Here is a 13,316-nt window from a genome sequence, read left to right as displayed (position 1 = left end):
TACCATTTTTCCTCGTGTATACTATTTTATATAATTATTGTATTTTGTTGTTCTGTTGTATGCGGATGTTTATTTTGGTACACAATGAAAATTAAAAAAAGAATTGACCGCATTTAAAAATGTTTAAATATATATTTTTGTTTTTATTCTGTTACGCCTGTTTATTTTTTCCATTACATGTGTACATAATCCCTAAATACAACAAATACCGGTGTTGTAAGGTATCTGTTTGTATGAAATTAAATATATTACAATATACAGTGAAACCTCCCCTACCTGCCAATAGCGGAAGTTTTATTGGGAACCAACTACATACATACTACAATCTGAACTAAACAATGTATATAAATAATCGACAAAATTTGAGCAACAGTGTTCGGTATTTAAAGATTTCACTGTATATTTCCTTTACATTTTAAACTTGGAAATAATATCCATAATCTAATAGTTTTATTTTATAATTTTATAAACATAGTTAATTAAAATGTTAATAAATTATAAAATGTTGAAATAAATTTACAGAGTATTAAAATATTTTTTGCAGCCTAGTTTAGCACGTCGTGGTCAGCTGTAAAACTGTATATCCTCAATTTAACCCAGATATTTCTAACCTTCCTAATTTCAACAAAATTATGTATATTATACATTATAAATATCGGCATCTAGTACTTAGTAGAGTAATTTAAAACCAACCACCAATTTAATGAATAAGATGTATTGAAAAGACCCATATAATTTGTATTTTTAGAACAGATGTCAGGAATATCTACTAATATAATATCATGTCAAGTTAAGTTTTTTTTTAAGACATTAAAATTCATCAACTTCTGTCGACATATATGGCTGTGAATGTGAAAGTATGTTTTTCTGATATTTTCTTTCAATTCTGGTTAAGAATTCTTATCCTGTTTCCTTGTAAACCAATTTGTGTTGAATTTTTTCTTACATTATAGACTGAAAACAAATTTCTAAGCAAGTAGTGTTCTAAAAACAATGTACAACTAATAATATTAATGCTTTAATCAGTAGTTTATAAAATCAACTAAAAGTAAATAAATCATTTATAAGCAAATAAACTAATGTAAAAAAATATAATTTTTTTCAAAAATTTAAAAATATCACGAACAGAATGGTTTCTCAAAAAAAAATATATATATATATAATAAACTTGAATCTTGGTATCTTTAAACCATATTTAGTACGGCAAAATGCAATTAATTAACTATTACAGCACCAACGAGACGATTCTTTGGATGGCACATCGTCCTCATCATCAATTATTATGGTTCTTCTTCTTGCACTTCCTGACCGATTTAATGTGACTAAATTATCAGCAATTTGTTTATCAGCCTTTTCTATCATCATACGACACAAACTTAAAAATATTTCTTCAATGCCTGAATTCATTTTTGCTGATGTATGAAAATGTACAGCACCAACTGAACTAGCATAACTACAAAATTACACAATTTAAAATTAATTATTTTGTCAAACTTATAAATGTTCACAAATTTTACTTTTCAGCGTCTTCTACTGAAACTGTACGATCTTTTTCTAAATCAATTTTGTTTCCAGCAATAACAAGGCAAATTTCGCTTCCTAACATCTTTTTTAATTCTTTAATCCAATTTTTCACCTGAAAACAGTAACAAATTTAGTTAAAATTTACAAATAATTGAATATAAAATAACACCAAAACAATTCATTAACAGTTAATTACATATATAATATATATATATATTACCTATAGTTGTTTATTTATTTAAACATGTATTATATTATGACATTATGTTGTATACATAAACACTCAGTGAAATTATTTTTAATTTGCTATTTTTTCATGACATGAAGTGTAGGATTTATAAATTGTAATTGTCAATTTAAAAATACAAATGTATTGATCATTATTCTACATTAGTAGTTTAAATTCAAAATAATAAAATAACTTCTTTTTTTTTTTTTTTTGTAAATACCAGGTCACTTAGAAATTTGGCAAATTATATTTATAAAAGTACTAAAATTGTTCAATAATCTACAACATTATACAAAAGTAGGCAGATAGCCAGGTTCAACACTAAGTTTCATAAATACTATTTGTAGGTACTTACACATTTTTAACTATTTTAAAAATGTCGGAGTACCTGAACCTAAATAAACCAATTGTATGCTACCTATAATAAATAAATAAATAATATTATATGTAGAATATGTAGATACTAAAAATAAGTATATAATTTAAGACAAATAAAACAGTGATAAGGTACCTACATAAATATTATATTTATTGTTATACTATCAACGTTACGTTACCGAAAAAAAAGTATTCCATGCGTTGATGGTTGTTAATATTGTATAAAAAGTTTCCACTTGACAAGACAATTTTATGAAGTGGGTATGACACATCAAATTGTGGGATGGACATAATAAGACATTATGTTAAATAATAAGTAATAACGATTGATACTAACCATAAATAATTAAATAGACTCAAGGATAGATCTTAAATATAATGATACTTGAATTAATAGTGCTGATGGTATATTACTTTTTGGAAAGAATCTTCATCTGTGATGTCGTAAACCAGTATTGCACCATTGGACATTCTGTAGTAAATCGGCCCCAAGGCATGAAATCTCTCTTGTCCGGCTGTATCCCATATCGATAGGTTTATTCTTCGTCCATTGAGATTAAGTTTTTTCTTGACAAATGACGCCTGTACCGATCAGTGGACGTAGTTACACACAAGAATCCCAAACGATTATAATATTATAACATCATTGCAACATCAGTAACCAACTACGTATTGTCGGCGACCGTAAAGCCCTACCTGTAGTGTGCTAACGTGTCTGTCATTGAACTTGTCTTCTGTGTACCGAAGTACCAGTGACGTTTTTCCCACGCACCCTTCACCCAACAGGACTACTTTGAAGCTCTGCGAGGCCATCTTGCTGCCAGTCGTGGCTAGACCGTCTCCAGACTCGTCCATCCTGGCGATGCTGATAGTCCTGGTTCTGGTGGAATGTTACATTTGTGCGCACAACATGCACACACACCCACACAACTTGTAGTTAAATGTTACCGAGAGGAGGCGGCAGCGGTGTCCGATTACGATATTATTTACTGTTATATAACTACAAAAAAAAAAACGTAAATTTCAAGTGACAAGAAGACAGTGTGTAGCACACTCCGATGAGTGTGTAAAATCGTTGTCAATATTTATTGTTATTATTGTTTTCTTTGTACCTACTTCACTCGTTAGTCGCTAAGGACGACAGTCGCATAAAGGTTATTAATACGGACCGTAGGTGAAAACTTCATACATGGCCGTATACTATTTTTTAATGTGTCAAATTTAATATGTGATATGTGTGTGCAAATCGTGCAGTTATCAACGTGAATAAGTAGTTACACCTTACACCGCTAAGCACTGAAAACATTGAAAATTGAGAAGTATAAAAGTGTACGGCGGTCGGGCGATTATATTTCTATTATACACATTAATGACAATATCATAATTAATGATTTAAGTAATAAGTTTGCGCTATCAGCACTATCAGGGAGCCCACAGTTGTCTTTGTGTTATTATTTATCACTATTATCATTATTTGACGTTTGTTGTCCCCAGACAGCTGCAACTGCTGTCATAAATATTAACCTTATGGTCCTTACGGATGCTGCATTGATCCAAAATCATGAAGTCAGGGGTATGACTAGAAAGCCTAGATAATAGGCCTTAATAATGTACTATCTAGGCTTTCTAGGTGACCATAGAACTTGGTACCTACAACCTACAAACTAAACGTAAATAACTAAGTGTATAGGTTTACGGGTATAAGTGTATGTCGTATGACACTATGTGAATTGGCCGAATCGGGCGATCGTGACCTTGAACATGAACACCAGGAGGGGCGTGGCCCTACATGAAATATTGGAATGGTAAACAAGCCGACACCGCGTACCCCGCCGATGTGGCACTAAACGTTTTCTGAATACGGGTAAGCAAACCGGGTCTAACACGTGATGGGGCACTGTCTTGTCATTATAGGCGTATAAAGAAATTTACTCTAGGACTCCCCCCCCCCCCGATTCATTGGACGTCAACCCAGGAGAAAAAAATTAATAGTAAAAATATTAAGCAATAATATGCAATTTATAAATCAATAAATTTAAAAAATGATTAAATAAATAAATAAATATTAATGTATTAATATAATTCAATAATTCGTTATAATAACACTATTGCCAGTTCAAAATTCACTAATATAAATATTAAAAATATAAAAAAATTAACAAATTTAAATTACAAATAAATAAATATAGGCACTGTTTACGAAATTTTTCATTAAATAATTACCTCCTACACAAATTGTTAAATTAATGTATAAATATAATTCAATAATACTTTTACATGCCTTTGGTTTATCAATCATTACCCATTAAATTGGGTAATGAATCCTTAACGTGATGATAATTGATAGTCGATAGATGACCAACGATCATATTATTATACTTCGGGTAAAATCATAGAACCTATTATCCAATAAAATATTACATGTATAAAAAAATATACATTGATTCAGGGGGAAATGTCTTAGTTCAGTCTTAATGCAGTCATCTAGTACCACTAAAATCTTCATGGGGGAAACGTCCAAATACCAAAGAAGTGAACCGGTGTCAGAGAAAGAGGTTCAGAGGCCAACATTGTTAGAAAAAGATAGCGTACACCTTGGGTAGTTAGGTTCATAGACATATAAATATATGTATTTAGATGACTATGGTTAAGTTCCATTTTATTACACGGGCATTGACCATCTCTTTCTGACAGTATTGGCACTTAGCAACCTATAGTATAATATGGTATGGAGGACGGTCAATCTATACATTAATGACTAAAGTCTGGGGTCTAATATCATGTTAGTGTACACAGTACACTGTACTCTGTAGAGTGTAGACAAGATCTAAAAAGAGAATAGAACCTTAACTAACCTTCTTTATAGATCTTGGAGTGTAGATACTCTAGTCTCTAAGGTATCACATAGCACATAGACATGTAAAACAACTAGATAGCCGACTACCGGATAATATATGTAGAAGTCGAGCAGCCATATATCAACAGGGCGAAATTGCATGTTTGATAATATACATAGATTCGTAATATTTCTGCCATATAAATATATAATAAAAATATATATAGCATTATAGCCTGTAAAGGTATATTATCTATTGAGTTATTTTGTAAACATTGCTTTGTTCACATATGGCAGCACGACTTCAATGATCCTGTGGGAATGTATATGCAGTCCGCAGTTATCTAGTTGTTTTATATAGTTGTTGTTTTAGTGGGTGCACACTAGAAACTAGAAAGCCTAAATAATAAATATTATTATCTATAGGCTCTCTAGTGCCGTAATGCACGCTGTACACGCTCGTTTCCAAGGTTTAGAGTGTTTAGACCATAGAGTTGTTACTTGTTAGCACTACTCAATGGTTCAGACTTAAGGTAAACATGGACCAAATTCTTCAGTATCGTTTCTATTTTGTTCGCCATCGGGGGACCATAGTCCATAGACATTATAAATAATAATCTATTAATTATTATGTCTAGTGTCTACGGGGGAGTAAATATGTGGTGGGCCACATAAAAGCTGCGCACTCTGGTCGTTGGTCTCAATTGGCTCGGGTAGTGATGACTAAATGACGAACAACTCCACCAATTTCTACCCAGTCACGACACCGGCAGAGTACAACATATAAAAAAAAGCCTCACGGACAAGGAATCATGCAAAACAAATGTTATCTGTATGGACATGATGTATTCTTCAGTCTTCACTGTCGTGAAACGAACTGGAGAGCTTAATGTGCGGTAAATCAGTGTCACGACTTACAGTTGTTTGTTGGTGTACAATGGTATTGTTATTTACAGTCGGCCGCATTTCGATTCGAGATCTGACGAGATTTTGCGAATTGAGTATAGAGTTCAGCTAGAATTTCCTAACTACAGCTATCAATCCCACCTAAATGATGGCTTGACTATTGATATTAACAAAAAAATAATCAAAAATTTTATTTTTTTTTCCTATCATAGGATACGATGAGTTAAAGTGACTTAACAGAGTTTTCTTTTTGCTCTCGACTCACTATTTAATGCATTTACACAACTTTTTTTGTATAGAAATGAAAGATCGCAGTAAAATCGACTAATTTCTATACAAATCAATTTCCAATTCTCTAATACTTTTAATATTACCGACGCTCAGAAAAAAATTCCAAAATAGGATTTTATAATAAAAAGTACAACTTATGCAGAATGTGTCGAGCGCGTATAATAAATGTAGTATAGTATAATTGACGTATTGCTTCTGCAAAATGCTTCGTATGGAGTTCAGCTGCTCCCGGTCTCTTTGACTATGTGTATACCAGATACCTATATTTCTTCATAACTTTAATAAAATTACATCCTGCAGCAGGACATGCCATCATAACGGTCCGTACATTAAATCACGAATTATAATTTATAAGTACAGCAATGTAGTGACGAATGGTGGTCATCGAATAACCCGGCTAACGATGGATATGATTCAGTGTCGTCATCATCATCACCAGCATCAGCAGCAACGGCACCACCACCAGTCATTCGACGCACGTCAGGGGCAACTCGTTGAAGGGGCGATCCACTACTGTTGCGGCCACCTGGGAAATTTCAATGGAAAGCGCCAAATGCCGTCGCGGCGCGTACTGACAGTGATAATACTCATTGAACGGGGTTGTCGCCCTAGGGGTTCAATCACGGATATTCCTCGACGATTCAGTTGACCGTGGCTGATACCAAGGCTCAAAGGACTATAATCCATAAACATTGCGAGACTGCGAGCTATGGTAGCCCGCCACACACATCGACCCGACTACCGTCACTGGACGACAAATGCACGTTCACTGATCAACTGCAGTTGCTGCAGCCACTTCCAAGCACAGCACAGCGACCGATTGAATCGTTCCTATATTTTCAGGTATCCTTCTGGACTACATATCTATAGAACTATATTTATTATGTACAATAGTATATTATTACCCTTCTAAAGATAGCAGCTCAGCTATTATAACAGACACTTATGAAAATGAAATACGTTCAACAAATTTGTTGGCAACTTGTTGTAGGTATCTATATTGTTGGAATGCCGAATGCTGGATACTCCCAGACTTTGTTGTATTTTATTTTTGCTTGTCAGATTTATTAGATACTTTTGCGATGCCAAATATAAGTAAGTATACTCCAATAACTCAACTTAATGTAATTTTTTTTATTAATAATTTTGACCCGTAGGTCAGACTGCAACCAGAGTCAAAGCCTGGGGGAAGATGTGGTTTAAGGGGTTGTGATGCCCCTTCACTCATTGAACCACATTTTACAATTATTGGTACTTTAAAAAAGTCACTCAGACTTAATTTGGAATTTATGATCAAAAACCATCAAAACACTCAATTTTCCTTGTTTTGGAATTAATAATTCCTATATAAAATATTTTAGGAAATTTTTTTTGTAATGTTAGTATTTTTATTCTCATTATTTTGGTAAAATCATTGATTAGATCACTCATCAGCCATCACCATTCAATGGATAGGTAAATATAGTAAATAGGATTGTGTTAAATTTGAATTCAATGATCAATAACTAAACATGCAATATGCAAAACAATTCTTAGCGGTACTGGCGTCTCAGCCTATTTCTAACGACATTTTATATTTATAGGAAATTATCCCTACCTATAATTCCTAATAATGCATTTATATTTTCAATAGTAAAACGGTATAGATACAGTGTTGATTTAATGTTTTTTTGCACATCTACACTATTTGATCATTAAATATATCTATTGAAAAAAGAATATGAGTCAGGATCTATCCATCTACCAGTGAGTAAGTGCAGTAGGTACCTACTTATACATTGAACCAATTTTTGACAAAAGTTATATTGTTGTATAATAATTTTTATAATTATCCAATACACATCGTTATAAACTTCTAAAGTTAAAAATTAATGCCGACATGTAGGTACCGTGGTTAAGGTTTAAATATGAATAGGGATTTAGGTACACAAACAGCTTAAAATTAGTCTAAATATTTTGAAATTTGAATTGTATATAGAAAATAATATGTAAGTAAGTATACACATTATACTAAAAAGTTTCAGGTCGAGTTACGATTAATATTGATATTATATATTTTTTTAATTCCAACATAATAATTAAAATCGTTTACGGAAAATTCGTTATTTTTCAGATCCAATTCGCCAAAAATTTGATTTCAAGGTTTAAATAAAAAAATTCTCTATATTTATGTTTAAATTGCTATAAGAGTAATGTTTGGTGAACCTTACATTTTCAAGCTTTTTAAGACTAGTCATTATTTCTATCAATATTTATTGAAATAAAAATTAAAAAAGTTGAAAAATTCCAGATTCCCAAAATAACCAACAACTTTGAAAGTTGAATTGTGAATAGCCAATGATAATTTAAGTAATAGTGTAAGCTTCTATGATTAATATTTTTGAATTAGGACAAAGTATATACCTAACAAAATCAATTTTGTCGCTGAAACTAGTCTACATATTATAAATATACCGTTTTCTTAATTGTTTCAAAAAAATAGGAAGGTACTAAGGTAGGTTACATAGATTTTTTTATTTCACTAGCTCTCTTAAGTGAGCAATTAATTAAATGTATAATAATTTATAACTATTGTCAATTCCTACATACCTCAAACGTAATTAGACAAAAACCAACATACAGTTTTGTCTACACATTTTGTACCTTTTTTTAGTTGATAATCACTAAATGATTACATACCAACAAGACCTAACAGCAGAGTTCATACCTCCTACAAGACAAAAAAAAGTATATGAAATCTTACTTCAGTAAAATTATCAACATAAAAACTGAAATTTATTTTTACAAAATTATTTGATTGGGAGTTTAGCCATGTTACATTAAATTGTATACCTTTCTGGTAGAGAGAACAGTAAAAAAAGAATGAATTTAAAAATTAAAATATGTATATATTACAGATATTAATCAATATATTGTGCCAGCCATCTGAACCCTTCTCCGTAACCTTGACGTTTCAATACAGAACACATGAATACTTCTAAAGGACGACCTGGAAGGTCTGATCTAGGTACTTTAGCCTAAAAATAAATAATCAATATTAGATAACACGAAAAGAAACAATGATGATACTAAATAGTAAATAGTATTAAATAATAAATAGTAATCACAACAGATATTAAAGCAATCTGAAGTAATGCAACCAACGTAAATCTTTTGCATACAGTACTCAATTAATTATTTCATAATAAATAAACCACTTTAAATAAATTTAAATTTAGATATAAAGTGTAGTCTGACGAAACTTTTAAATTGTTTGGTTCTTGATGACATATCTAAATTTTAACTTTATATGTCATTGAGTATTTAGAAGTACAAAAACGCTATTTAATAAGTGTACATGTGAACATGAAAAATATTTTACAGTTAATTATTATAAATGTAAAATTAAGGTGATGCAATTTATACTGAATATCTATTAGTTGAATTCTCATTAATCTCACTATTATCATAGGGACAGCAGCACACTCCTAGTTTTCCCAGTCGCATGAGCACCATAGCAGATTTACATAAGCAAAAACAATCTTTGTGTTGTTAGCTTTAACATACAATTAACCTATCAACAAAGTTAAAGTTAAGCATATTATCTGTTTTTAATCATTGGCTTTTTACAATATTTAAATTGTTATGCAACTGAACCAAAGAAAAATTATAATATGGTAAAAAATCCAACGTATTAACACAGATTGTGTTCTTAACGTTAAGTTTGATAATAGATCAACTTACTCCAATATTAAAGTCATCAACACAACATTGGTTCTGCTGAATGTACATTTGCTATATTGTGAGTTGGTAAAAGAGAGAAAACCAACAATGCGATGATACGCTCTCAATTGTTTGTGATAAGTTGGTATCTACAGTTCTTTAAAATTTGCAAGGAGCCGGGAGTGAAAAAAAGAAATATCAAAATGATGATTTAGAGAAGTAAATAAATACATTTTGTTTAGCTTATAAATTATTTACACTACTACTACTACTCACAGCCACGTTAGTATAAGTGACAAGGATGAGTCTTTGTTTAAAACGTTGTCACATAATATATGAGACATGGTCAATATGTATTTAAAATAGGATTTAGAGACTGGTTTATTTTAATAGCTGGTTCATACCACCCGGTTAGGCCACCAGATACAGTAAGTATTGATACGTTTTAAAATTATAATATTTTCAGGGGTATGCTGTAGTCTGTAAGCATGGACTTTTTAACATATATTGACTGTACATCCTCCATACAATAATATAGGTTGCCAATAGGCAAAATTGTTAGAAAGGGATAGCCTATGCTCATGTAAAAGAATGGGACCTAACTACCCCAGGTGTATCCTATTTTTCTAACAATGTTGGCTACTGGACCGCTATCTCTGTTATCAGTCCATTTCTTTGTAGGTGTATGACTGTAAGCTACTCTAATTAATTCCAGGGTTGTGAACATGTTAATATGTTTATTGTACATACAAAATGTCATAGTTTACATACTTTTCCAGTTGTTTGGTTCAATGCAAAATAAGTTCTTAATTCTGTCTCATTCAAGGCACCTTGTCTATCAATTTTGTTACCAAGAACAAGTACTGGAATGTTAGATAAGGATTCATCGAGCAATAATGAATCTAGTTCATTTTTACTTTCCATAATTCTAGATTTGTCACAGGCGTCTACCAAAAATACAATTGCATCCACAGCAGGGAAATAATCTTTCCATACTTTTCTTGCTTGAGAATGGCCACCCAAATCAAATGTTGTGAATTTAATGTTTCCAACAGATAATTCTTCAGATGCTATAAAATAAATAGTCAAATATTAAATTATCAAAGTATAAAAATATCATACATATAATATATTTGTACAGCAGTTTCATACTTGGATGCAATGTTGGAGTATGTTGTGCTAAACGATCATCTTTCAACATATGTAATAGAGTAGTTTTTCCAGCATTATCCAAACCAAGGAATAGTAATTTTCCTGATTTTTTCCATAACCCTGTAAAATCATATTATAATTGATTAAGTTGAATTTAAAAAATAATATGAACACACAAAATTTAACTGATTTATTTTGTAATCATATTATTCAGTGATAATAGAAAAATTACAGAATTTGATTTAATACTGATATATTATCAATATAATAAATTAATGAACTATTGGAATCACATAGGTACACATGGATATAAAGTATCTATATTATTTGAGTTAAATTAAATGTGGGTGCAAACCAATTGTGGGTGTATATCCACAGCGTTAAATTAACACATTAATGCGATTTCATTGCCTAATAAATCATCACATAGGTATCAAAAACAATAAATAGTAGGAAATAAAATATTACTCACCTAAATATCCCAGGACGCCGGTAACCCAATCCCAAAGAAACATTTTTTGAAGAAATTATCTGTAACATAAAATAGGTTATCATATTAAATATCATAGGAAATAACACTAAATATTTAGTATGTTTTATCTAAGATGAGTTATAAGTAATACGTTATAAATTATACAAATACAGACAATACAATCTTAAAATGTACCATGTTAAGGTCCCTAATTAAATATTATCTGTGACTTTACAGATAAATAGATAAAAAATAATATGTAATGTATAAAATCAGATAAACCTAACCTCCCTCAAACAAGGTAAAACGGTACGTATGGTAAAATAATACATTTTAAATTTGTAAACATATAATACTATAAGTAGGTGCATAAGGAAATGTTAGAAAGATATTCAGTATATTTCAAACTGATGTTCAATCAAAAATTACAAAGGTTTAATTATGGTCAGTATTTTACTTTAATTATCAAAGATAATAATGATATAGGTATAAATGTATTATAATTTAATAAAAAGAAAAGTACCTATCGCAATAGGTACATAAATGTATGAATTAAGTTTTCAGTATATAATTTTAACAAATTAGGTATGTATTTCAATAAAAACTGACTTCACAGTGGATATACCTAGTACATTTCTCATTTTAAAAATCATTACTTTACCAGTTTTAAAATTGTTACCAATAATCCTAGTTATTCTACAACTGTTGTTTTTTGTAAGAGAATCTATTGATAAACTCTAGTCCCAGTGAGATGTCTATAATTTTACTTTTATTTCTACTTTTAGTTACTTCAATTTATTTTCAGAAATGTTAGATAGGTACTTAAAATGATTTGAACAAAATTCATAAAATTAAAGTTCTACCTATGTTATGCCGCCATTAAAAATGTTGTTGACTTTTACGCAATTACTTACTACAAAGATAGTTATTTGATTTTGGGAAACGTAATATTAAAAAAATGTAAGTATCAATTCGACCTATCTAATATCGAATTTAATGTAGACGTCTGACCCCTAATTTTTGATAAGGCTTAACTAAAACTATTAGTAAAACAACCAATCAAATAATGAGAAAACTTTGTTTGTCTTTAAGTATAATATTTAGGATTTACAAACCTTTAATAATAGTTTACACAGTGGGTATTTTCACGTTCGACCATGACTAGACAAACAGGCATGACTAAAATAAACAGGCATGATCGCTAGCTGCTGATTAGTGATTACTGCCACAGTGCCACAGACAACAGACTCATATCTGCGTAATATATATAGAAATAATATTATAGTACATAGTACGTACCACTAATTACAATATACTGGATACCTAACGACCTATATAAACACCGATTTTTCTTAGACCCAAACTAACCTGCTAGAACAGCTGTTGCAAACTACATCTAGCGCTTGTTATCATATTAGTGTTAACTTTTATAAAATAATTTAACTTCAAATCTGTAAATACCACGAATTTAATTAATTTTGAATTTAATTAATGCTGAAATGCTTTAAAATAATCATTTAAAAAAATCATAATTTTATATTTTTTATATTATATATATTTTAAAATAGTCAATCTAGTAGTATACATTTAATTTCCCTGGTGCGCTAGTATATCTTTACACTTTTGGAAAGTCAGTTAAGGAGCTCCTTATCATATATCGTTGGGCATCCAGTGACCAGTATATTTTAATTCGTGGTATATACTATATTACACAGGTATCTACATTAATTATTGACCACGAAATAAGATAAACTATGGACATTTATTTTGTTTTATTCAATTTCATTTAGTTTGTATTATGTAGAAATCTGTTGTATTGTTATACC

General features: G+C 30.5%; 2 protein-coding genes across 4 annotated transcripts; both read right to left on the bottom strand.

The window, feature by feature from the left end:
• Positions 1–1,148: 1,148 nt before the first annotated feature.
• LOC111037311 (ras-related protein Rab-21-like) lies at positions 1,149–3,565 on the bottom strand. Of its 2 annotated transcripts, none has more exons than XM_022319828.1 (5): positions 3,244–3,565; positions 2,828–3,131; positions 2,546–2,713; positions 1,518–1,636; positions 1,149–1,453 (listed from the first exon to the last, which is right to left on the bottom strand). In XM_022319828.1, exons 2-5 carry the CDS (start codon positions 2,984–2,986, stop codon positions 1,219–1,221), a joined length of 681 nt encoding a protein of 226 aa, XP_022175520.1. In that variant the 5' UTR covers positions 2,987–3,131; positions 3,244–3,565; the 3' UTR covers positions 1,149–1,218. The 2 variants fall into 2 exon arrangements, with proteins under 2 accessions (XP_022175520.1, XP_022175519.1); XM_022319827.1 differs by having other exon boundaries at positions 3,248–3,565.
• Positions 3,566–8,896: 5,331 nt separating this feature from the next.
• Positions 8,897–12,830, bottom strand: LOC111037308 (GTP-binding protein SAR1b-like). Of its 2 annotated transcripts, none has more exons than XM_022319822.1 (5): positions 12,606–12,830; positions 11,491–11,549; positions 11,019–11,138; positions 10,638–10,936; positions 8,897–9,181 (listed from the first exon to the last, which is right to left on the bottom strand). In XM_022319822.1, exons 2-5 carry the CDS (start codon positions 11,531–11,533, stop codon positions 9,065–9,067), a joined length of 579 nt encoding a protein of 192 aa, XP_022175514.1. In that variant the 5' UTR covers positions 11,534–11,549; positions 12,606–12,830; the 3' UTR covers positions 8,897–9,064. The 2 variants fall into 2 exon arrangements, with proteins under 2 accessions (XP_022175514.1, XP_022175515.1); XM_022319823.1 differs by lacking the exon at positions 12,606–12,830 and adding an exon at positions 12,354–12,483.
• Positions 12,831–13,316: the final 486 nt, after the last annotated feature.

This window comes from Myzus persicae, unplaced genomic scaffold, assembly GCF_001856785.1.
Source record: "Myzus persicae strain clone G006 unplaced genomic scaffold, MPER_G0061.0, whole genome shotgun sequence".
Taxonomy (NCBI): Eukaryota; Metazoa; Arthropoda; class Insecta; order Hemiptera; family Aphididae; genus Myzus; species Myzus persicae.
The sequence above is the reverse complement of the archived record's forward strand: the minus strand, read 5'-3'. Positions and strand labels throughout refer to the sequence as shown.